This window comes from Stegastes partitus, unplaced genomic scaffold, assembly GCF_000690725.1.
Source record: "Stegastes partitus isolate 25-593 unplaced genomic scaffold, Stegastes_partitus-1.0.2 Scaffold1676, whole genome shotgun sequence".
In the NCBI taxonomy this organism is placed as follows: Eukaryota; Metazoa; Chordata; class Actinopteri; family Pomacentridae; genus Stegastes; species Stegastes partitus.
The window spans coordinates 126,657-152,230 of NW_007579407.1; the positions used below are offsets into that span (position 1 = coordinate 126,657).

Sequence of the window (25,574 nt, forward strand, 5' to 3'; positions counted from 1 at the left end):
TGTGCTTTTTAAAATATTGTGACACAGTTGACAGAGGAGGACAGAGCACAAATCATACACTTTTACAGGCTGCAGCCCACTGGAGAGCACGACAAGTTAACGGTAAGCTGCTGTTATTATTATTATTATTATTATTATTATTATTATTATTATTATTAAAAGGACAGTAATAATAGTTGTTGTTTTTGCTATATTTTGCCAGTTTACCTTTTTTAACATGTCCAAGATTTCAGAGATAAATTAGTGTGTTTTACAATGTGAACACTTTAGCGTGTACGCACTGTACAAAAGTTTCATACATAGTTGATAACACATTACAATATAAAAATAATCTATTACTGATTAAAGAATAAATATGAGGGGGACAGTATGTAAACGTTTGTTAAATGATTGATAAAATGCTACAACACAGTTGTATGCAGATATAGGGAAAATGTTTATTAAATTGGGAGGTCAACAATTCTAACTTCTTCTATGAACACATATTTTATATTATTACAACTGTGCTTTACACTATTGTCATTCAGTATCTGTGCATACAGCAACCTGCATTAATAAGTGACTACAGGAAGAGTTATAGTTGTTGTCAAATGCATTAATAAACACTTAAATCTGCTTATACAACTGCACTATAGTGAGTGTTAACTTTGTATTTAAATGTTTTTATGCATACTGCCTGAAAAGAGATATATACTTTTTGACAAGATGGATGCATTGTAAGTTACAATACTGTATTCTATTATTGTTATTATTTTTGTTGTTATTAATAATAATAATGTGCCATTGCAGATTTCAACAATGTCTCTTCTAGTCACACTACTTGTGATGTCATTGGCTTTGCAGTGTTGGACTGCACCACAGGTGAGTGAAAACCAATTTTTATTGCTGTGATCATTCATGTTTTAGCAGAAAATATTCAAAAATTCTAAAAATATCAGTGTGATTTAGAACAGTATTTTCTTCACTATTTTGCAGAGGAGAAACTGGACTCCTCAGGCGATCTTATACCTCAAAGGAGCACGTAAGAGCACATTAATAGCAGCAAAGAATTACCCAGTTTGAAGCTACTTTGTCAAATTGAGAGAAAACAATGATGGATGTTGATCTTTTACAGAAGGACACCGTTCAGTATTGGAGCGCACCAACAGAGATGAAGGGGACACTTTACATTTGGGTATGTCTAATATGGGATGCAGCTCTAGGAATATATTATGATTTAAACAAATTCAATTTAAGTTTCAGACAGTCCCCAATTCAAATAAAAATAACAGCAGTGTAGCTATACATTTTGCTTTTAAATGCTTGTATCACTTTCTAATTGTTGATCGTTATACATTTAATAACTTTTCAAAGTGGAAAACGAACTTTTCAGTGCCTTATAAGTCAGTTCTAATCACTTAGTGATAACTTCTGTGTTTCCTTGTTGAAGATGACTTGCTCCTAACTTATTTGAAAGCTCATTTACATGTTTGCCTGCTGAACTGATGACTTGTTACCATTGTTTCAAGCAACTTATGTGCCTCCATAACTGCAGGTTTGACTCAATGATTTAACGAGTAATAAGCTTTCAGAAAGAGGGATGTTTCACAACAAGGCAACCCAAAAGTTGCTCTGATTACTGCAAGCAATGATCCATGTTTTTATGATCTAAAGACCCAAATGATTGTATGCTAACTTAGACCTGCAGTGTGGAACTTTTGGCTCCCCCTCCTGGCAGCGAGAGTCATGACATGCTGTATTTAATATGTAAGACTTGTTTTGTTTTCAGATTGTAATCCTGTCTCTTAACGCATTTATATATGTCTAGCGCATTAGAAAGTTTACTGGGTGCTTCCTTGATTTTTCCACCAAAGGTTCCACCATACTAGTTGCTGCAGCCTACTCCATCTTTGTTGCTATGGTTTCGCTTCTCTTGCGAGATGGAAAGATGATCATTGTGGATTGACGTAAAATACATGGCCAGGGTTTTAACATAAAAATGTCACCACAGACACCAGATTTAAGTTTTCTATGAAATACAGCGATTAGCCTGACACTGACACTCAACATCTTTCTCAATAAAGTTTCAAAAATTGCTTTAAAAGTAAGTAGCATGTTTTCAACATCCTTAATAACTGATAAAAGCGTCATTTTCCCGTGATTCTAAATTGTGAATGGTGAACATTACAATAAAACTAAAACCGTCACTTTATCCTGTTGTCTGAATCTTTGCTAGCATACCACCGGCTGCTAGCGAGCATCAGCTAGAATCAACTGTTAGCTGCTAGTACCAGCTAGCTGCTACCATCACTTTGTTTATATCTCAGTCCTGAGGTTTCACATTCTGACTGATAACGTTCATTGTATCCAAAGGGTCTCCAAATGGCTTCTCTTAGCCAGACGGTGGAGTAACACTAAGAGGCGCGAGGTACAGGAACTCACGCTTCTTAGTGTTACTCCACCGTCTGGCTCAGACTAAGAGGTGCGAGGTACAGGAACTCGATGTTTTGCCTGAGGCCCTTGAGGCTCTGAAGGCCTAGTCTATACCTTTGTGTTTTCTTCACTGTGTCTCCGAAACTTTCAGGATTGGGAGACAAAATTAATTTGTCATGTTTGCAGTTCAGTGTCATGTGGGTTAAGTCAGATTTATTTGTATTTTTTTGTTTTATATTATTAGATAGAATTAGTCCTGTTCAAGAGCACAACAAAACATGTCCCTAAATCTTGCTGCTTACTTGTGCACCCTCAGCAGAGCCTTGTTCTATGAATAAATATATACTTTGACAGAATATTCTAGATTTCTCCAGACAATCTGGATCTGAAAGTCCAACCACTAACGCTTCAGTCTTCAGTGGAAGTCACAAAACATTGAACTGGTAACTCAGGCAGCCTGCATCTTGCTACGGTGGTTTGGGGGGCCACAAGAAAAGTGTTTCATGGTTATGAAATGGTGGCCGAGAGTCATATAGTCATACATACTTGCTCAGAACGTTTCAACAGCCAGACAAATGTGTTTCTTATATGTAAAATGGTCAATAAACTTGACCACATTGCTCTTCTCTGGGTCAAGCTTCCTCAGTTTTTTGAACACCTCAACTTCCTGTCTGCCCGCCGTGGAACAATCTTCTAGGATAAATTTGACTGCTACGACTTCTTTTGTGCTCATTTTTTTGCACTTGGCCACTGCAGCTTTGACAGGTCGCCATGTTGTTTTTTTTGTAGTCGGAAGTGACCATATTTAGAAGAGAGGCCGGGAAAGGGGCGGGGTTAACCCAATGACCTCTGAGGATACACAGAACACCTGAGGACACCGAGGTGGCCCACTTGTACCGGCCTGAATCCTGCTCCTGCTGTGTGAAGGCGCTGCTACTGCATGCAGCTTATGGTAACAACATTACCTTCCATAAGTCACGGTAAACTTTATTGTCAATTAAAAAGCACATAACCTTACGCTATTGTAGCTGAAGTTATTGTGTGTAATTAAACATGAAAATGCATGTAGCCACTTATAGTACAACAAAATCTAACACTCTGTTTTAAAGTTGTTCTGCAAATGTATGGTTACAATTCTAACTGAGTGTTTACAGTGATTGTGAAATGAACAACAGAGTCTATAAACGTCACTAGCTAGCTAATTGTTCTCTATAGCTAAGTTTATATGCTGCGTTATTGGTGTTTTAACTGTTAACGTCTCGATGTGCTGTTCAGGATGAGCAGCAGATAGAAACTAGGTCATGAAACCAAGCTAACGTTACATCACAGTAAATTGTTTCTGATTAACGCGTGTTTTCCCAGTTAAATGATTAAAAACACAGTTCAGTGTATTGTGAGTTATCTTAACGCAGTTGTTAGCAGCACAGACTGTAGGCTAATGTTAGCTGGTTCTGTGTCAGTCTGTTGTAACTATTTTGTTTTTTCTTTCAGGAAAAGTAATGTTACTGAGGCTGACCATCATATCATGTGTTCCCTACAATACCACAGAGGTGCAGAGCTGTTTTGTTTCCCCTTTACTCTATAGCCTAAATTATGATTCATTAGAATACAAAATAATATAATATACTTCAATATCCAGCTGTGGAAGGACAATTGTCTTATTGTTACACAGGAAAATACAAGCATTTCAATAAGACGAAGAAAGCATCACAGGATAAAACCATACAGTAAGATCCTGGGTGTCCTAATCGGGACTGCGAGGCGACGGTGCTAACCACCGAGTAGCCCAGATACAAGAACCATTGCAGATATTTTAATCACTGTTATAATGTCTTTTCCTTTCAGCCATGATCTGGATCATTGGGGGACAGCTACATCTGGTTGAGAGAGCTACAGAGACCATTGGGAACAGTCATAGTGTTCATGGTATCTGCATTTGCATCCGCATCTGAAAAGCCTTCACCCCTTCTTCATGTAGTCTGTATGAAGAAGAGCAGTGCTGGATGTCCCTCTCATCTCACTCAGTCATGCAGTGGATGTGATGGAAGGACCTGGGTGATGTCTCAAGTGTCAGCCTCATTGCAGCAGTGATTGAGAACCTGCACCACCTTCACCTGCAGCCAGACATGAAGATCATCTTCTGTGGCAGAGATGCAGGTGGACGGCTGGTGCCAATCTAGAGAAAACAAGGCTGACAGGTTTGTGAACAGTGTTATGGCTACTTAGGTTCAGTGTTTAAATGTCAGCTTTATGCATCACTTTCATGTAAGGTGTGACACTTCCAGGCTGTTTTTACACAGTGGAGTTTATTTCATCATGAGGGGAAATTATGTTTTATAAAACCGAATCCGTTTAAGGCCACCTGCAGCAACAGTGACGTGTTCATGTCTGACTGTTTGCTTGCTGTTAAAGTGTGGATTATTTTTAGACCTGAATAGTGTCATGCCTTGTGTGGTTATTTTTATGTATATAGTATCTTTTAAAACTTAACACCTGTGGCCATAACCCTGTTCAATCTTGCCAGCTATGCTCTTCCTCAGTCCCTACATTCTCTACTATTCCCACTGTCTTATTCTTACCACCATGAGGCATCTTCGCCTTCATCAGGCATAGTTTTAAGAAAAGTTTTAAAAATGAGAGTTTAGTTCTCAGTTATTACAGTTATTGTCAGTGCACTGTTCCAAGAGCATTACTTATTAAGACAAGGGTTGTTACTGGGGCAAGTTTATATTCAGATACTCTCATTCAAGCTGCATCTCTTTTATGGTGACTGAAGTAAACCAAGATACTGAAACATAAACAGTCTTCAGAACAGCTTCTTGCTTCCAATCTGCGAGCCTGCTAAATATAACTGTCTCGACCACTTCCTGGACTTCTTGCACTTTACCTTCATTACTTACAGACTGCAGCAAAAGCTGTTTCAGCTATGACTGTTACACAATGCTAACTTTAATTGTAAAGGCAGCTATTACTCTTTTACCAGGACTTTCCTCAATGAGTGCATAGACTGCTGCACCATATATGAAGGATTACTTTTATTTTGTAGTTTCTCATGTTTACCATTTCTACTGTAAGTTATACTTGTGGAAATGATGTTGCACTGGAGGTTTAACTCTGTCTCTTCATTATGCAGACCTGTATTGTGACTCTTGTGTAATGAATGGTTTTTAATTTGCCATAAAGGTATTAATGACGCTCTCGCCCTAAGTGTGTTGATGCATTTTTTTTTGTGCATCGGTTATACATTTTGACAATCAGTAATACAATATTCTAATTTTACAATCTAACATTAGACATTTTGCCAGAACTAATTGCAACACTATTTAAAGGTTGGCTTTAATCAACAGCATATACAACAGAAATCTTATAAATATTGTTGTTCTTAAACACTGACAGATCAAATGACAGATTTGGAGTTTCTTTCTGTTTGTAATCAGCAGGTTTATTTAAATGTCAATTCTTTAACACATGTTGAAGACTTTGTGTGCACATCTATAACAGTAGTTCTATTTTGCTCTGGATGCACATCTGGTTGAGCAGTCACAGCTGTTTCTTATTAAAGACCTGTTTGATGTTAAATCAGGAAACACTTCCACCTGAAGAGGAAGAAATAGAATCTCTGAATACCGGGGACAGAGAATAATAAACAAACTTCTAAAAAAAGGTTTGTCTGTCTTTTAATCGGAGGAAGCTGAACTGGGAGTGGTTTTCTGGCATCATCATCTCTTCCCATTTGAGAATTCAAGATGTTGTATGTGCAGTTTCCTACTTTAAAACTAGACAAATGGCACCAAATGAGGTCCTCCTTCTGTTGGTACAGCTCATTGTTTTTCATAATGTGGACACCTTTTGGATTACAGTAAAAGACAAAACCTGAAGTGAATGAGTGGTTCACTTGTGGATTTTTGTAAGGATTGTTGGTATAACATGAACAAACTCCTATATTACCAACGTTGATGATTGATACCAAGTATTTATCTCACCAAAATTTGAGTCTGCTTTCAAAGGGGACACATTTATCTACAGATGTATTCTACCATTAGAAGGAAGAACGGTCTTACATACGTGTGACTCTTCACACAGATTTGTATTTTCTTTCTTTGGAGGACATGTCTGGATCGTATGATTCCTTATTTCTTTTCTAAATGCTTCTTTGCAGTGACTCACAACCAGAACAGCGATGGACTGGGATCATCTCTGAATTCTTTAATTCTTCTGGACCTCCTGCAGCGAGCTGTAGAAGAAGGTAAAACTCTGCAAGTCATCACCCCCACCCCCCTGACTGACCACTGTCTTTGCAGTTTCAACATCTTTATTTTCTTCCTCAGGTGGAGACAATCCAGATCATTACCCAGACTACCAAAAGCTGAATATAAACCTTTTGTGAAGGTGATCAAAGGCCACTTAATTTTTTTCCTCTTATGTGGTTGTTGCATTTCATTATATTGATTACACTTTTCATTATGTGTTTGCATTTACTTATAATTAAATATGCTATATAAATAAAATGCCTTGTCTGCAAGTTGCTGCTGTTTACTTCTGATTCATATTAGTTTCTTGCTTACGTTAGCTTGCAGTTTTCAGTGTGAAACATGAAGGGATTCCTTTAACAGCGGCACTTCTCACAAGATTATTAAAAAAAAAAAATGCTTCAAGCAAAAACTCATTCACCCCACACAGTGATTAACACCCGGCAGAACGACATTCAGTCATACATCATCACACTGTCCACACGGGGGTCACTGAGAGAGTCATGTCTGGGTCAAGCAGAGGTGAGCAGCTGAGATTTACAGGAGATGAAGTTTTACTGCTGTTGTTAGAATGACAAAGGTCAGAAAAATGTTAATTATTGCATGTAGGGCTGAACAAGCATTAAAGGTAAATCCAAATCAAATATTTACTGTGTCAATAAAAAGGATTTTAGATCAACAAAACAAGTATGTAGAAAAAGACTGACTTCATCCATTGACAGAAGTTAATGATCCACAGAAGAAGTTGGTCTGTAAATCAGTTTCCACAGTATCTTAGAATTTACTTCACTTTATCATCACCTGGTCTTGAATGTTTCAGTACACTTGTTGCTCTGCTGCTCACCTTCAGCTTTAGCCCGCTCATGTGCTCAAACAGATGATAGATGTCTATAGTACAGTACTTCTCTGTGTTACAAAATTTATCATGCAGTATATTTTCCATTCATCAATTAATAACTGAAAAAATTCAAGTCTTGTTCAAGCACCAACCAGCTTGCTTTATTACACTTCAAAGCAACATGAGTGACACACGGTCCCACAGTGCTACACAACTGAAGATAAATGAGTCGGAGCATTTCTCTCAGTCTATGTCACCTTTGGTTTTTCTCTCCAGCGAGTACAAGTGTACAAACTGACACCTACAGCTAAATCTGACAGGTTTAAACCCCTCAACACCAGAGAATCTACAGAGGGCCGTGGGTTGAAGGTGTGGACGGTGGAGCTGTCTGGTAGGTAGTGAATGCAGAGTGAAATTACTGAAGGCCATGAGCAGTCAGGAAGATGCTGCTATGTCGCCCTCTTCTGGTCAGTTAGACATCCTGCAGGTCCTTCTGGATGTCCCACAGTGTGCTGGCACTGGCCTGCAGTTGAGCCACCTCGTCTTCTGTCAAGGTCATGTTGACCACGCTGGACACGCCTCCGCTGTTCAACACGCAGGGCAGACTCAGGTACACCTCGTCACTGATCCCATACATGCCCTGTTGATGCAGAACCACATGGTCTGTATGTGGATATACCGTCATAAGCAAAAACTAGTGCTACACTGGATCTGAACTGCAAATATTTGAGTTACGTCCAAAATGAGAAAAGTGAAAGTGGGAACTAGGAAGAAAGTCAAGCCATTTCATGTTTTCCAGAAAAAAAAAATGAAGAAAGCAATTGATTGGTGTTACAAATTAGCCTAACAACTTTAAATATTAGGGTAAAGAGGGCGGAATCAATCAATCAATCAATCAATCAATCAATCAATCAATCAATCAATCAATCATAATGTGTGTTAAGACTGAGACCCTATAGTGGTATTAATTAGGGAGGTTAATCTGACTATTGTAATGTTATAACTGGAAAGTTTCAATTTAAAAACAAAACTGGGACTAAAACTGGATTTTATTCATCAGATTTCACCTTATACATTTTGAATGTACAAAAAATTATTAAGCTGTTGACATACATACAGTAAACCTGAATGACTCAAAGGACGAATGAATGTGTGCGCATGTGAATGCCTCTTACCATCACCATGGTGGAGACGGGATGAATCCTGTTCATGTTCCTTATGAGGCTCTCAGTCAGGTCAGCGACACTCAGACCAATGGCCCAGTTGGTGTAACCCTTCAGCTTGATCACCTCATAGGCACTAAGAGACACAACACATGGCTTAGATACCAAAAAAGCAAGTTAGGACAGTGGAGCTGTTTTGACTTGCTATTGTTACCTAAATTTGAATTGTCTTAAAGCTGTGATGTGAAGAGATAAAAATAAACTCTTAGAACTCAACAAAACTGTTAAAAACAGATTTTCCCTCTGAGTGCTGCTTGTGTCCTCTACACTGATAAAAGAAACAGAGAGAGGGAGTGTGTGACAGCAACAGAGTCTGAGACTTGGACAGAGGGACAGCGTTCAAAGTCTAAATATAAGGCAATCTTACAAACGTAATTTCCACAAAAAGCCTTATTGTTGTGTCATTAATTTAATACTTTTTGTGCAGGTGTCAGGGGCAAGCAATATGGATAAAAATGATAGGCCATAAATATCACATTGTAATGTATTATTCAGAGATACTGTCTTTTAAAATATGCTGAACATTCTTATAATTTAAAAATATAAGTTCATAAAAAGTTTTTTTTTTGTTTGACTTTAATCTCACATTGTCCCTCATTTAAAGAGTTTTTCCTGGCTCAGAATAGGCCATTGAGGCGTGAACACCTGAAAATTAGCATGATCAGTCTGTGTAAAGTACAGACAAGAAGTCTGTATTACATTCTTTGACAGACATAATGCATTTTTCTGTTATTTCTGACCATTTCATTAAATAAACGTTCACTATTCTGGCTTCTTATTTTGGCACTGGTTTTCCTTTGGCATAATTTTCTTGGAAGGTACAAAAGTTCCTCCATGCAGGAAAACCCTGACTTAAATAGGCAGAATAATAATAAATATTTAGATGTGTGTGTGTTGTCATAGCATAGAGTGATGTGACACATGAGGAGAGATCTTCCCACTACGAGCAGGTGATTTGAAAAACCTCAGAGGATTTAATCAACAAAGCAAATAAACAGCAAATTAAGAGACCTCCAGCTTACCTGTCCACCACCATCTTGTGGGTCTCTTTCCAGTTCTCGTCGTCGAGGTCGGTGCCGATATCCGGGTTTAAAAGCTGCAGGTTGACTCCAGCCACATTTGTTCCGCTCCACACAGGCACTAACACACATGTTGGAACAATCAGCCTTCATCCACATTCCACACACCTAACACAGTCTACGCCATCCTAGAAACACACTGTTTCTTTTTGTTTGCCTACAGGCAGTTAGTTTAAAGGACCAACAAAGCAGAAAATCCACAAATCCTCACCACTGGTGTCTCCGTGTTCTCCTAGGATCCATCCGTTGAAGCTGCTGGGGTGAATTCCCAGTTTGTCGGCCATCAGGAAACGGAAGCGTGCGGAGTCCAAGTTGGTGCCGCTCCCGATGACGCGGTGCTTGGGAAGGCCGCTCAGTTTCCAGGTCACGTAGGTCAGCACATCGACTGTTAGAGAGCGATTTTAGCAGCACTAAAGGGTGAATACTGTATGTCCTTACGTCTGACAGAGAAAACAGAATGAAGTGTGGCAGCCAGTACCTGGGTTTGAAACAACAATGATGATGCAGTCAGGACTGTATCTGACAATCTGGGGGACGATGTGCTTAAAGATGTTGACGTTTCTCTGCACGAGGTTCAGCCTGCTCTCCCCCTCCTGCTGACGGACTCCAGCTGTCACCACGACGATGCGGGAGTTAGCTGTAACGGAGTAATCTGGGACAAAAAAAATAAAGGGGAATTCAGTTTGTCATAACAGTGAACAGATTTTTCCTCACTTTCAAGTTTTCAAGTGCTTGCCAGTCAGCAGCACTATGTAAATACTGGAACTGTGTTAATTCAATCGGAGTTATGAGATTGAGTTTCATGGCATGTGAGGGATATAAACTTGCCTTTGTCTGCGACTATTTTGGGGGTTTTCAGGAAGAGGCTGCCGTGTTGCAGGTCCATCATCTCTCCTTTCAGCTTGTCCTCCATCACATCTACCAGGGCCAGCTCATCAACCAGCTCCTGCAAACATCAGGGAGATCAGAACAATCCACACATCAATGCCTCCGCTCACAGTACACACATTCAGCAGCATAACTGCCTTTTGCAATTGGGGCTAGTACTTAAAATAGCTGCAACTTAGAAGTTTAAACTCAGTTCAGATAAAACAAGATGTACACACAGTATAATGGGTATTAAAATCTAGTTAAAGGGATTTCTCATTTTGAAGTATAACAGTAAGGTAAACCTGCTGCTTGTAGTACTCGATAGGCAGGGTGCTGCTGCTGCCCAATTTCAGCTGAGTAACAAAAGCCAAGCTAAACTGCAGTAGTTAGTCTTAGTTTCCTCTGTAACAAGGACAGTGGGGGGATAATACCCAGATCAGACACCAAGAGATCAGTAATCCAGTGTCAGTCTAGGAGGACCTGGGTATTACCCCGTCCAGTAACACCAGCAGGCAGGAAGGTAATCTAAGAAGAGGCAGAACTAGTGGGACTCTTACCCTGAGCAGGATGCTGACAGCACAGGCCATGCCAACCTGGCCCACGCCTACCACTGTCACTTTATTCCTAGGGGGCTCAGGAGGACCACTGAACAGCGGAGTGATCAACTTCTGCAGGATTGAAGCCATGTTCAGTGCTGAAGAGTGTAAAGAAAAAGAGAAAGGGAATGGTGTTTCTGGTCAGGCAGTATGCCGGCTGTTGATACACGACAAACATTTCACACAGACACAACAGAAGCAAACAGTCCTGTGTGCAGCCTCGCGTGCTCCAACTTCATAAATACTGCATTCAGTCAGAGTGTACAGGGACTACAGAGACTGACATTTATCTCAGCGGCACTAATAAAAGCACGACTCCTCTGACATCTCGATCCGTGACAAGAACAAATGGAATTGCTCTAACTTAACACGCTATCTCTCTGCAGAGTTCACCTTGAAACGACATACAGTGAGGCACAAAACCAGCAGCAATACTTGCATTTTTCGACGAAGCTCCGAGCTGCAAGGTAAAAATACCACCATGTAATCAGCATGGCAAACTGAATGGAAACCTAAGGTGTGTTGCCACCGAGCTGCGTACCCCCTGCATCCACAACACCTCCGACAGTCACAGTTTGTGCGTTCCAGACAGGCAGGTATCCAGTCAGCTGCAGCAGTGGCACAGAGCGCATGTGACTCAGGGCTGGATGGAGGAACTGTGAGCTGCACAGAGCTCCTCTCCCTCCACCCTCCTCCCCAAATGGAGGACGCTGCACTATAATCCGATGCCAAACTTGACTGACTGACTGCAGACTGTTAAGGAGTTACTGTAATCCCTTAACGCTGCTCCCATCTGCTGCACCTGTGCTACAGATGAACATCAACTTTGTATCTAACAGGAAGTCTCTGTAGAACAACTGTTATTGTTCTTTTGAGATTGATTTCTATTTTTAAACATTAAGAATTTATCTTTTAAAGCAGGGTTACCAGCATTTTCCCTGACATAAGCATAGTATAAAACATAGGCCTATATTACTGCTATAATATTGTCATTATTAAATAGTACCAGGCAGTAACAGAATCTGAATTACACATAATTTAGCCAACATTGAATTCTATGCATCATACACATTTGGAAATGGTTCAAAACTATATGCTGCATGCACATTGTAAAAACTGTATTAAGCATGCAGTACTGCTTGAGCTAAGACATAATTTATGTAACTCAGAAAGTAGGTATGAGGCATTGAAAATACAATCCAACTGCAAATGCAATGGTGAGACCATCCATTCATTATCCCTGAGTGCTACTGGATTACCATCAGAAAACTCTGTGCGCTCTGAGCATGTAAACATGAGCAGGTAATGAGGTGGCTTAACATCCAAGGTCACCAGGGGGACAGCAGTTTTTTTCTTTCTCTCTTTTTTTTTTTAAACTTTCATTTTTCCATGATAATAATCACAGTTGGTACTTTAATGATTAAGGAACCAAAATATCATCAGAAAATTGCCCCTTTATTCCAATACTGTGGACAAGACAACTGCGAGGCAACTTGACTGACGTTTGTGCGACTAAAAGAAGTCGTCCTTGAACTTGGAAACAGACAGCGGTGGAGAAGTAAGGACATTAAATTGTTTTAATATGCTGTACAGATACTAATGTAACAAAGGGAATCCGGTATATTTAGGATAAAGCCACATATTGAAATGCACAGTTCAATCTAAAAACATTTAAGAAGTCTATAAAGTTATATTTTTGAAATGACTGCTTATAGAGGCAATATGACTTTTTTGTTGTTGTTTTTTCTTGCTCATTAGTTCAAGATCAAAATAAAGTTTCAATAACCTGCTGGTGAGCCAGGAAATATATTTTAAAACACATGCATTTTATCTGAATGACTATGACATTTGTTTTTAACTTCTAAACATAACTTTGCATTTCTTGTTAAAAGAAGGTATCCAAAAAAATATCCTTTCAGTGGTGCACATGATAGTTCTGCCGGTGCATCTGGAGATAAGCAGTCAGACAAAGCTGTCAACATCCACAGTAAAAACACCTGTAAGCACACCCACTTCTATATTATGGATAAGCAGATTACTAAAGGAAATGTGACGTACAGTTCTGTTTTGGCTAAAAAGGACCAAACCTCCAAATGAGCACAAGCAATGAAGAAAGGATGAAGAGGGTGGATGCAAACAAAAGCTGAGTGTGTTCAGCTGTTATGACTTGATATAACAAAGTTGGACAATTTTACTTTTATCACAAAATGATAAACTAAGCATAATAGTTTATAAATAAACTGCAAAAAAAACACAAAAAACAAAGTCAGTTAAAAGCTTTCTGCCTCTGTCAAATTTCTCAAATCTACACAACATGAAAACATGGCTGTTCACCTGCTGTCTTGAAGGTCCAGCTACTTTTAGTACAACTCCTTGTCCTTTGTCCAAAGCTACAGTGAGACTCACCGTTGCTGTGCTGTGCTGTGTGCTTGCCTCTTCCTGCTGTGCTGTCAGGCTGCAGCCTACTGGATTTAATTGACTAAGCCTCTCCATCCCCTACAAAGTCTCAGTTTGGCACTCCAACAGTCAGTCAGCTGGTACAACGTTCACTGACAACGCATATTTCCTGTTTAAGAATAAAAAGAAAATGAACACATTACTCTACCACAGAGACAAGAGTTATTACTTACAGAAATCGCAGCTATGATCATTTATGCCGTTTGTGTTTTACCATATTCAAAAGGTCAGGCATGGCAAATAAATGCATCTCTGCTTCAAGGCACTGTGGACAAGACTATTGCAGTGTTTTACCTTCTCAGTTGTTCATAGCTCACATCTACTATTTGTTTGTTTAAACTGTGTATATTCATGTCTAATTACTAATCTACACATAATTTCACAGGTTTTTCTGTCTGCAGTTTCTGTGGTAGCACACACTTGGTGTAGCACAGCATGCTTCCTCCATGAATGAAGCATAATAACATCTAGGTTTTGCCCTCTTCCATACTATTTCACATAAAAATGACTTCAGCTCTTCCACCTGCAGCTCCATGGATCTGCTGAGGGCCTCCAAGCTGCTCCTGAACAGGTGTATTCAGTGAGCGTGTCTAATGCTGGCAGTGTTGTTATAAGAAACAGCTCTGGAGTCCTTTAATCACCCTTGGATCTGAGTATCAAGGACACACTGACTGCATTTCTTTGTCAAGCACAGACACCATAAAGGCAGCGAAGGGGACACAGAATGTCACAGAAGCTAAAAGCTATTAATATTAGCCTTGCATGGCATATATTGGTTATTAGTACCCACATCAGTTTCCAGCCATATTGTTAAGCTGGTCAGTGATTCCAGGCTTCCTCAGCTACAGACTCCTCATAATGTTCTCCCCAGTAACACATACTTGAAATTAGCTGACTTCTCCCAAATTCTCTGTAGAATTGATAGCACTCAAACCCACCAGAAATAATATAATAAAATGTATATTCACTTTCACGTTTCAAGTGTTGACATAGCGTGTTTTCAACCTTAAATTCACCACAATTTAACAGACTAGGGTGTGTGAATGTCCTCACTAGCACAGCAGCCACCAGTTCGGCGGGTGTCTTCGAGGGAAGCGATGGTCATGTTGTCACATTACAGAGGCTAATGGTTCACAGAAAGGTTAACATGTAACCAAAACAGAACGTATTTTTGTGCGGGCAAAACTATTAACTGAAATCTTCGAGTTTTTTTTCATAGACGTTAGCTAGCTAGCCGCTATTTAGCTACCAAAGCTGGAGCTAAGTTAGCTTAAAGTTGAAGCTGTTGGTTAACGGCCGCTAACGTTGCGTTGAAATTGTTGTTCAGGCTCTCCCGCCGGGTCTCACTCTGAATTCAAAGCGGTCCATTGTGTCAGCTCCGCCCACCAGGACTGTCCCGGTAAGAGTTTTCAGTGCAATGTCACTAGTGCGCCAGCCGATGTGTCCATACCTGGCCTTCACATTTATTTTTTTTTTTAAATTTTGTTTTGCAAATTTTGTCTATTCCGTGGCCTTCCTGATATTTTTAAGCACCTCCACCAAATTGGTGGCAAGGCTAGCCCAGTGACTTTTCGATTTTAACCTGATAATTGCTGATAAAATGTGTCACACTGCAATCTAGGCAAAGTATGTACGTACTTTCTATTTTTAAAGGCGTGCCTTGGAAAATACTAATTTTCATACATTTTATTTATTGATGCAAAAAAAAAAAAAAGACTGGTACTGCTTAAAAGATTCAGACACAGAAGAAAAAAAAGATGTAACAACCAAGTTTATTTTATGATACACTGCCTACATTATCATAAATAAACAGATTAAAAATCCTTACCCACATAACCCCTGTCGTTTCTGTCCATTGTGGGAGAGCTGCCTGATGATGAATAACTTGTTAAGTCAGCAAGGTTCAGATTAAGATACAGTATCACTTGCATGTATTACATATTGCTTTACAATGAAACCTTAAAATGTGCTATAAAAAGTTGAACACGCCACTTTAGAAAAATATCAAAATAGAAACCAAACCCCACAGAAATCTTCTCATCCCCAACATCGCCTCCAGTCACTGCATCCTTGCTCCCAACAGCTGAACAACCCTATTCACAGAAACCTACAGTGTCTTTACTAGTAGTAATTTTGCCCAGGCATAAGGATAGTTGTGACAACAGGATTTACTTTCTCCATGTGTCTTCTTTGCAGATCTGCCATGTTTGAACACATGCAGTTAGTGAGGTGGGCTATGTGGGTGCACTGCAACAGCCAGTCCTGTATATAGGACTGAAGGATCAGAAATCTTATAAAAACAACAAAAAAAATAAGAAAAGCACAACAGAGCACTAAACTTCAATGCATGTAAACTCAAACGGGCATCCTGGCAAGGATAGACAAATCAATGATCTATGATCAAATGCTGCAACTTTACTTTCATTGACAAGTACATGACAAATAAATGGTAGATGAAGCTAAAAAGCTTTTCCATTCAAGATATTCAATTTGTAAGATCAACAAAGTTGATACAAGATGCCCAAAGTACAGTAAAATTTCTACCTCAATCCATTGACTGCCAAATCATGATTGCAAAACATGGTTCCCAGAACTCTAATTTTAGCCGTGATCATGGAGCCCCACATGAGCTTTTTCAAGCAGCTATCAGCTACTTTAAAAAAATAAAATAAAAAGAAAGTTTATACTTCAAGTTGGATGTGGGCTGATTTTCCTCATGCAGTGATGTGACCTGATTACACCGTAAGTCTCCTCCCAGCACAGACCACATTAAAAAAGTTTGAGCTGAATCAACCTGAGCACCATAGAAATAATGAATCACTCTACCTAAATCTATAGCTATGGAGCGAATTTTGAAATTCAATGAGAAACACATGTAGACATTCTGGTGTTAGTAGAAGCGCTGCTTTGTGTTTGAAAAAAACAAATGGGAGGGCACTAAGTGCTAACAGTGTCCAGGCACTTCACCATCAGAAAAACACCTGGCACAGAGCGTTAGAGAAAAACTACAGTATGACCTTCAAAAACTACAACCATGCATGGATAAACTGGCCTCTCCATTCTGCACTCGTTTCTACATACAAGGGTTAAATACACACAAAGACACAAACAATTCACAGATTAAACTCAACATTAAAATTAGTCTCTTCTGACTGCCACAAAACAGTGTTATCCAGAAGCTACTGTTTGAGTATACCTCCCTCTGGTGGAGGGAGGAGAGCTGGAGTTCAGAGAGGGGAAAGTTTATTGTTCCAATTAAAACTGTGTCCTTTGTCCAAACAAGTAGGAAAATAGAAGAGGTGAGCCAGGTCTGCTGCTTGAGTTGTGGTGTGCTGTGGCAGGTGGCAGGGAGGTGGTGTGGGCATGGTGAGGGACTGCTGAGGGTCTTTACTCTCCGATGCTCTCTGGAGCACCGCTGCCGCTGCTGATGCCCAGGTAGGTGGCTGCCTTGTCCACAGTGCCTTGAAGCGGGACGATCACGCTGTCTAGGAGGCCTTTGAGGGTGTTGATCTGGTCGGAATCCAGGTTCTGGTAGGCATAGTAGAGAGACCCACCCACCACTACAAGGAGCAGGAGCTTGAGCAACAGGGACAGGAAGCCTCGTCGGACAGGTGCTTTGCCCGAAGAGACGATGCTGCCCGGTCGGGAGAAAGACTCCGAGTAAGAGCGGCTCTCGGTGTGGACGCTGTGCTGGACACGGGACTCATCCAGCCAGTACTCACTCGGTTTTACAGGTCGACCGGCTGCCCCTCTGATTGGACGTCTGCAGGTTGCACTGATTAGACAAACAATAAAATTGACTTTTAAGTTACCTTGAAAACAAATAAGTAAATACATTTTAGCTGAACATTTTTGAAAATACACAATTCACACATTTGACTGTATGCCAGCTGACTCAAGGAAAAACAATGAACACAACAATAATGACCATAGCTTACCTGATGCCTGTCGGTGTGCTTATTTCATTGGCAAGGATATCTTCAACAACACTCTCGCTGGCCTTTATAGGGGTCTCTTCAGTGATAATCTCCTCCACCACCTGTCAGAATATTTTAACACATGTTCATACAAACTGAAACTATACTCTGATCACCAAAATCAGGACTGGCAAAATGTGCCTCACCTTGGTTTGTCGTCTGCTGCTGGTTCTGACAGTGACAGGAGCTTTTCCTCTACTCCTCACAGGCTTCTCTACCACGGGAACTGGTTCTGGTTCAGGCGTGGCAATCTCCTCTGAAAAAACACAGTTCATGTGAACAACTGGGGACCATGGAGATATTAGCACATGCTACACAACAATATACTAAAATGTTTAAATTTAAAAAAAAAAAAAAAAAAAAAGTAAAAACATCACCAGTAACGTGTGGTCAGAACTCACCATCTTCTTTGTCACTGTACTGGTCGGAATTTGTGTTGCCGTTCTGGTTACTGTCTGCCTTGGGGAGAGCTGTGACATCTGTAGGAGCTTCAGGTTCAGCTGGAGGCTGGTCCAAAAGCTTCTGCAGCTTCTTCTCGTACAACTTACGGGTAGAGGCTGAGTGGACAGACAAAGAGGCGTAAAAGGGAAAATAATATTCACCAACTATGATACTCTCACTTCAGCAGAATTAATGCATTTTTGTGCATTTTAAGGTAAACATGAAAACATCACAACAATGGCTAAAAGTAGAGAGAACTCAAAAATGTCTTATGTGCAGAATAATAAAATTATATCACTAATCATGAGAAATAAATAACTTAAGTTAAATTTCTTTGATTATTTATTTTAGAAAAATATAAACATTTGGAATTAATATGTACAACTTTTTCCAAATGTTTACAGGTGTTACCAATGCTGGAAAAACAGTGTCACTACATAATGTGGATATTTTACAACTATAATTTTAAATCTTTTGTCAAACTGCAGATCAGAAAAGTTCAAGAGAAAACTCCCTCCATTTTTGTCACATGTCGCAGATGAGTTACTGATCGCTTCAAGGTTCCACTGAGGAGTGCAGAATGTTTTTGTTTTTTACAGCTTTATTTTTGTCAAAATTTTAAATGAGACTTATATATTAAAGTTTTTTATTACTCTGATAAATTTTGACATTTTTTGAAAATGTAACATGTCTATCAAACCTGTCAGGAGGTTTTGGGGTTCAGAGGTTTTATTAAAATATTTCTAACAGAGTATCTTTTAAAAATGAAAAACAATCAGGTAATTTTCTAATTTGTTTAGTGATAACTGATTGGTCGCAGCATCAGTCGGACTATGTTTAGAACTTCAACCAACAAATTACAGAATTGATCCTGACACTAACAGCTGTTTTATAAACTTGTTGAAACGAAGATAAAACGTTTTATTTAATGTAAATTACGTTGCAACTTTTCTCTATCAAGTATTAGTAACAAAGTAATAAAGTAATAGTAACATACAAACACATGTTTGCACCTTTGAGTTGTACCTTAATGTGTTTTTTCACAGCAGATTAAGATATGCCTCCAGGAACTCACCAACAATGGGCCCTGAGTCAACACCATGCTTTGCCAGCTGCTGTTTTAAATCTTCATCAGTGAGATCCGTCACCTCCACCTCCTCTGTGCGAGGCTTATCTGTCTTTTTGGTTGCTTTCTGCAAAAAAAATCCAAGATGCAACAATCATTGTGACAAGATTCACTCACTTAAACAGGTGCTGCATCAGTCCAAACAGACACATGGTTACTATCACATCACACATTTAAAAATCTGATTAAACAAAAACTTACTCTTCCGGACCGACTCTTGTTAGACACCACGGGGGCAGGTAACTCTTCGTCGCTGGAGAAAGTGTCTGCAGGTGGGCTCTTCTTGTTGTTCAGAATAGTCAAGTTTTTCAGATACAACTGCACGTACACTTCTTTTTTATGCTCACCGCTAGGAAGTGGCACATTGTTTGCTGTAAGCTCATTCTTCAGCTTATCTTTCGTGAGAACCGACGGGTCTTCCAGGAATTCTGCCATGATAACTTTTTCTTTAAAATCGATGTGAGGTTTTTTTATTTTCGCTACTTGCAGCTAACGGAAATCAGCTCGCAAACTGAGCCGCTACAAACAACAACACCGGGAACGTGACCGAATAGCGCTGTTGTCAAACAGAACTGGCGCCTACCCGCTGCCAACAAAGCTAGCAGGACAGAAGCGGTTTTTCCAAATAAACGTCCAGTCCCGTGTGTTAGCCTAGTGGCAGAATTATTTACAGGTAGCTTTGATTTTTCGAAAACAGATACACGCGTGTGCTGTGAACGAAACAAATGCAAAGATTAAAATTAACTAGCTGTAAATTGACTGAATTAGCTTAGCTTCAAACCGGTCCACTTGCTTCTGTCTGTCCGCGGTCGCAACAGGGCCAAGCATTAAGCAGCGCCGCAATTGGTTGGACGCCCGCAGTAAGCTGCGCCCTGATTGGCTGTCTATGAATGGAACGCTGGTAGGCCGCCGCCACAAAGAAACCGCAGGCTGTACGTTTTAGATAACAGCTTAGCACGAATCCCGACCAACACGTTGGCACAATTGTTTTCATTTACTGAGGTCATTGACGCTATTATGTAATAAAGTAGACAAGTGTGAGTTTTATCCCCTAATCTGAGTCATATTAAGTGAATAAGGAACAATGTTAATGGCGATTTACCGGCACTGACGGTTGCTCGCGTTTATGCAGCTGCAGTTTCCGGTTAATGGCAGTGTTGTGGTCTAAGCCTCAATAGTTGATAGTGGATACAACTTATTATTATTAACTACTGTGTTACTAACGGTTTATCTTTGGCACAATGCGTTACGAGAAGATGTTAAGCAATTAATATGAAATCTGCTGGTGTGACAGAAGAGGGCAGTGTAACCACGTTATTGTAAAGAAACATGGCTTTGCCTCATTTAAGGTTCTCTGATGTTTAGTTTCAAACCAGCAAGACAGCATATTGTATGTCTAAAACACACCGTGCTTTGCAGGGAGAAGATGGCTCAATGGATCAGACAGAAGGAAGTAATAATTTTGTAGAGATGTGCACTTAAACTGAACAAAAATACAAATACAGCATGCAGATGGTCTTCTTTTCCAACTTGCACAAAAAGTTAAAAGTCTCATTGTGTTGTTGTGGTCAGAAAAAGGGTTAAATGTAGCCAGTTGTGCAGCAAAACACTGAGTTAATCCACATCCTGGACAGATGTGGCTTTAGCAGACAATGATCTGACAGTAAGACCAGCACACAGGCATGTTTTTGACCAGCGACTATAAAAGACCATCTGAAGATGCAGCTTCAATTAAATGACACGTTGCCGCAAATAACAGTCTGAGAAAGACAAGAACAGGATGTTGAAATGCTGGACGCTGGCATGTCCACTAGATAAGAAAGATTAAATTAGATTCAACTTGATTGACACTACACAAGTACTAAGACAATAAAATGCAGTTTAGCATCAACCAGAAGTGCAAAAGGAGCAGTAAAAGTTCATGATGTGCAGTATATGTGTATGATACAATATAAATAGAATGAACAGTATGGTCAGAGTGGTATGGACCCGCTAAGCATATAAATAGAATGTACTGGGATGAATTTAGGTATGAACAGTATCGTCAGTGGAGATGAGATGGAACTTTACCTACTTATACACCATGAACTGCCCTGAGTGCTACCCTGCACAAAACGAAGTAAACAACTAATAAATAAAACACATCCTAGTCAAATTAATGAACAAATGGACTGGCAACTCTGTCACCTTCGTCTAGTCACCAAACATCTAAAGTAACCAAAGATTCAAACTAATTATGAACCAAGATCCCACATATTCAGTGTACACGGTATGATCCGAGTAAACAGTATGACGAGTGGATATGAGATGAGTGAGGGTCATAGTCAGACACTTGAAAGTCCACAGCTCTACTATTTGTCATCTAAGAAATAGTTTCAGAGAGTGGATGTGTTTGCCAAGCCCTTCAAGATGAGTGGGACAACATTCAACAAGCAGCACTGACAACCTCAATAACTGCACAACAGATGTCTGACTCATTACTGACTTATGATTTGTGACCCCATTCTCCATCTGTTTATTAACATTTCCAACATGGTGCATACTTCGTTGTTTCATGACGTCCATTCTGTTGCAGACATGGCGTGTGTTGGAACAACAAATACTTTAAAAAGAATGAATAGAATTGAATAAAATATTACATGCTGCATTGGCCTATCTGAGACACTGTACAAAGCCATTCTGGTTAAACTGATGAAGTGTCAATAGTTTTAAACTTTGACAAGGAATACTGGTGTATGACAAGAGTATAACCGTTAAATAAAGAGAACACAACAGGAAAGCTTAAAATAAAAGACAAAAGGTAACACAATAATTAGACACACACAAGATTTACATCTTTTCTCTGTTTTGTATTGCAAATTGAAATATCTTTTGATTATTTTGCTTAAGATGTTGTGAAACTGTGATGGACATTGTCTGACAGAATGATAATCAGACTGAAGTGCCGCTCAACTTCTACATATTCAATCACTGAACCTATATAGGATGCAGGCGGCAATTCGTGTCTGGAATGAGGCTCATTTTTCAGTATTTTCTAAGAGATTCTTTCAAAAAATAACCGACAGATTAATCAATCAATTAAGAAAATAATCGCTAGCGGCAGTTCCCCACACTCACACACAGACGTGGCAGTGTTTGACCTCCTCCTGTCTGTCTTGGCTCTCGGGGCGGGCTGCTCTCTAACACCGCCGCCCCTTACTGTGGGGACAGTGGTTTGAGGTGGCACTGTGTGGCTCCCCACCTGTCCTTCAGACCTGCCTCTCTGGGGCTTTCTGGGATGCTGCTGCAGAAACCAAGCAATTGATCTCTGCCTCAGCTCCAAACCACAGTAAAATACAGCACTTCAAGTATAGTTCAGCTTTTCCATAGTGGATTTGCCAATGGAGTGTAAGCGTAAAAAATGTTGAGCCCTTGAGAAACACCTCTTAAGCTTTCTTTGTATGTAATTTATACAGAAAATAAGGCTCAGGCCAAGAATCATAGAGAGTGCCTCTTTAAGCATAACAGTCATGGCCTCTGAAAAATGATCAAAGCCTACTCTTTAATCGTCAACATTCACATTTTCAGAATGATTTCATTTAAAATGGAGCTGCTCCACCTGATGTTGACCAGTCAGTGTATTTGACGACATTTCATGACAGATGATTGTTGAATAAATCTAACGAATCAATGAAGCAGTTAGTTGGAGAAAGACAAAAAAACAATTCAATTGAGAATAGCAGCCAATGTGCTGTTACCTTAAGAAAGTTGAATTGGCAGTTGAATTATTAAATGCTATGTTGTGTTTGGAAAAGACAGCCCATCTCAAATGAACACAAACTCCAACATCCATGTTCTAAAAGAGGATTTCTGATCATTTAGAAAAATGTTGAACACAGACTCCTCGGTAGAGTTTATCTTGGATTTTAAGCATTTCTAAATCCCAATTGAGCCAACCACAGAAGTACCTTAGGAAAAGTCAACCTTTACCACCCAGAGAATGTCTGATCCAATTGCACTGACACAACAAAACACATACTTGTGAAATTAATCAGTGTTACAAAATTTCAGCACACTATATGATAACAGACTTGTCACCTCATGGGCATACATCTGTTGCTTTGTCCAGACAGTTGGCTATGTGTTTATTTCTTTTATTGAGGCTTATTCTGGTTAATATAATTTACGCATTAAGATTTTTACATAATCAGACTGCTTTGTAGTTCCATGCGCAGCTAAAAAGGGTCGGTTTTCCTGTACTAATCTATCACAACAATCTCTAATCCTCTAAGGATGTTATTACTCACTGCCAAACTAATTAAGATCAAGTCCTGGGCAGTTTCCTGTGCGAAAAGGAGGGTAGGATGCGGGCAGTGGGGAGCAGCGTATTTCACCGGAGTTGAGATTTGTGTGTCCTGGCCTAAGAACAGCCATCTAGTAATGCCCACACAGTATATTTTCATCTGTTGACAATCCAAACTCTACTTAAAGGACACACACTTAGTTGTAGACATTCCTGTCAGAAGGAAAAATGAGACTGCGTCTCTGGTCCTTGTTGATGCCCATTTGGCCACCTGCCTGTTTGTATCATAAGCACTCTTCCATTTATTTGCATTGCTATTATGATTTGGGCTATTCCTGTTTTATTTGGCCATTGAGTACAGAGACACACTTGCTCATGTCCTCACTGAACTTAAGGCAAACATTACTGTGTGTGAACTTATATGTAGTGAATGAAGAATTTCAATCAAGTCCACACTGACGGGCCAACAGAGCGTCATGCTGGACTGTCTGACGGAAAACTTACAGGCCATTTGTCTCCTTGCTGTGTTATGCACTGATATATTTGATCTGTTAGAGCCACAAACTCACTTCTTCTGGCAGTTTCAACCCACTGCACAACTTAGTTAATTGTTCTTGTGCATCATCTGCAATTAATAATATTTTAATACTGAATAATTATTTAAATAACTATAAGTCATATAATAGGATTTTCTTGGAGTGATGAACCCACAGAGAATGCTCACTTAATTCTGCTGTTTCCTCGGCTTTGCTCAACATTTTAGTGTCTTTCAGGACATTGCAGAAACAGGCAAATAAAAACAAAAGTTATGAGCATGTTTAGCAGCTATGATGCCAGGTATTTCTCTCTCTTATGTACTTAAAAGTTGAGTGAACATTGCACATCTGTATAATCCCAACATTGCCAGAAACAAAGAAATGCTAATATTGCTGCATTGTCACATTAAACAGCAATTTAGTGGAATAAATTAATCTTTTCCTCTTTCCTTGATGTAAATATAGAAGTTTTGTTCAATTCAACATACCACATAGTTTTTATTTTCAGATAATTTCTTTTAAAATTTTGAACATTAGGTGTCTGATTTGAGGTATTTTGACTTAAAATGACGAGTTGAATTAATCTAAGACTGAGAGTTTAATCAACTGAGGAAAGTTAGTTATTTAAAAAAAAACAAATAAATTGTTCACAGACTTCCCACCATGCATTATTTTAGAGTTGAAATACCCCCAAAACTCTTCTTTTGTAGCTTTAACAAACCTTTCACAATCAAAACTTGCTGCATGTCATTTAAGATGTTTTAAACCCTGGTTATATCTTTACATAATAAAGACAACTGTGCAAACCACGAGAAAGGTTAGGATTGAGTTCAGTCTCTATCCCTGTACATTTATTTTAAACCAAAGAAACTGAAACCTGGCATGTTGCTCGAGATACAAAATGCTTTCAACACTTGCAGATAATTTGCACGTTAAATAAAGAGTTGACTTCATGAGAAAATGTCAGTGTAAAATGTTTATCTGAGAGACTTTTGATTCAGTGTAATATCACAAGTTTACTGAACTTGTTCATTTATTTCAGGTAATTTTGCTTTTCAAAATTCACAACATCACATTTAAATAAATATTCAAACCTACGTGTACTTGCAGTAAACTTATTATTTTAAGGCAGCTGGGTAACTTGTGTTCCTAAGTTTAACAATCTTGAAATGACTTGACTTTTTGCTAGCTAGTTCCCCACATCGCCTTTATGAGGTAATGTTAATGGTGTGTTTGCGGACTGTTTCTGCTGCCGCCAGCTGGCCCAAGCTTCAGTTAAGCGCAGGTTAAAGGAGCGCCATTGCTAGTGAGCTACTGTGCGCCAAACACAATCACCACCTCTGCCCAAACAGAAATGTATCCACTGCCCCCAAGCTCAGACCTGGCTCCCCCCCAATGGAGGCTTCAGGAACTCATTGTAATCCAATACTTCAACAACTAAGAGAATTTCTTTCAGCCAAAACAACTGGCAAAGTGATTATCGTCTT

General features: G+C 39.5%; 3 protein-coding genes across 3 annotated transcripts; 1 reads left to right on the top strand and 2 right to left on the bottom strand.

The window, feature by feature from the left end:
- Window positions 1-798: 798 nt before the first annotated feature.
- LOC103371977 (spexin-like) lies at window positions 799-6,799 on the top strand. The gene is made up of 5 exons (XM_008301481.1): window positions 799-861; window positions 976-1,021; window positions 1,115-1,174; window positions 6,572-6,658; window positions 6,741-6,799. The coding sequence occupies exons 1-5, from the start codon at window positions 799-801 to the stop codon at window positions 6,797-6,799; spliced, it is 315 nt and encodes a 104-aa protein (XP_008299703.1).
- Window positions 6,800-7,634: 835 nt separating this feature from the next.
- ldhbb (lactate dehydrogenase Bb) lies at window positions 7,635-11,762 on the bottom strand. Its single transcript, XM_008301476.1, has 8 exons — window positions 11,708-11,762; window positions 11,230-11,366; window positions 10,631-10,748; window positions 10,281-10,454; window positions 10,014-10,187; window positions 9,746-9,863; window positions 8,676-8,799; window positions 7,635-8,140 (listed from the first exon to the last, which is right to left on the bottom strand). Exons 1-8 carry the CDS (start codon window positions 11,760-11,762, stop codon window positions 7,973-7,975), a joined length of 1,068 nt encoding a protein of 355 aa, XP_008299698.1. The 3' UTR covers window positions 7,635-7,972.
- Window positions 11,763-15,478: 3,716 nt separating this feature from the next.
- On the bottom strand, window positions 15,479-20,090 carry tmpob (thymopoietin b). The gene is made up of 6 exons (XM_008301478.1): window positions 19,471-20,090; window positions 19,219-19,336; window positions 18,104-18,259; window positions 17,849-17,958; window positions 17,664-17,764; window positions 15,479-17,500 (listed from the first exon to the last, which is right to left on the bottom strand). The coding sequence occupies exons 1-6, from the start codon at window positions 19,702-19,704 to the stop codon at window positions 17,113-17,115; spliced, it is 1,107 nt and encodes a 368-aa protein (XP_008299700.1). The 5' UTR covers window positions 19,705-20,090; the 3' UTR covers window positions 15,479-17,112.
- Between the last annotated feature and the right edge of the window lie 5,484 nt (window positions 20,091-25,574).

What these genes read in the sequence shown, in the direction of transcription:
- LOC103371977 (XM_008301481.1), top strand. Translation starts at nt 799, where the DNA reads ATGTCTCTTCTAGTCACACTACTTGTGATGTCATTGGCTTTGCAGTGT. An exon ending in AGTGTTGGACTGCACCACAG is followed by an intron (nt 862 to 975) that starts GTGAGTGAAAAC and finishes ACTATTTTGCAG; the next exon opens with AGGAGAAACTGGACTCCTCA. An exon ending in AGGGGACACTTTACATTTGG is followed by an intron (nt 1,175 to 6,571) that starts GTATGTCTAATA and finishes GCTTCTTTGCAG; the next exon opens with TGACTCACAACCAGAACAGC.
- ldhbb (XM_008301476.1), bottom strand. Translation starts at nt 11,762, where the DNA reads ATGCTGATTACATGGTGGTATTTTTACCTTGCAGCTCGGAGCTTCGTC. An exon ending in TCGGAGCTTCGTCGAAAAAT is followed by an intron (nt 11,367 to 11,707) that starts GCAAGTATTGCT and finishes TACACTCTTCAG; the next exon opens with CACTGAACATGGCTTCAATC. An exon ending in AGAACACGGAGACACCAGTG is followed by an intron (nt 9,864 to 10,013) that starts GTGAGGATTTGT and finishes CATGTGTGTTAG; the next exon opens with TGCCTGTGTGGAGCGGAACA.
- tmpob (XM_008301478.1), bottom strand. Translation starts at nt 19,704, where the DNA reads ATGGCAGAATTCCTGGAAGACCCGTCGGTTCTCACGAAAGATAAGCTG. An exon ending in TGACTCAGGGCCCATTGTTG is followed by an intron (nt 18,260 to 19,218) that starts GTGAGTTCCTGG and finishes CTGTCCACTCAG; the next exon opens with CCTCTACCCGTAAGTTGTAC. An exon ending in GTACAGTGACAAAGAAGATG is followed by an intron (nt 17,959 to 18,103) that starts GTGAGTTCTGAC and finishes GTGTTTTTTCAG; the next exon opens with AGGAGATTGCCACGCCTGAA.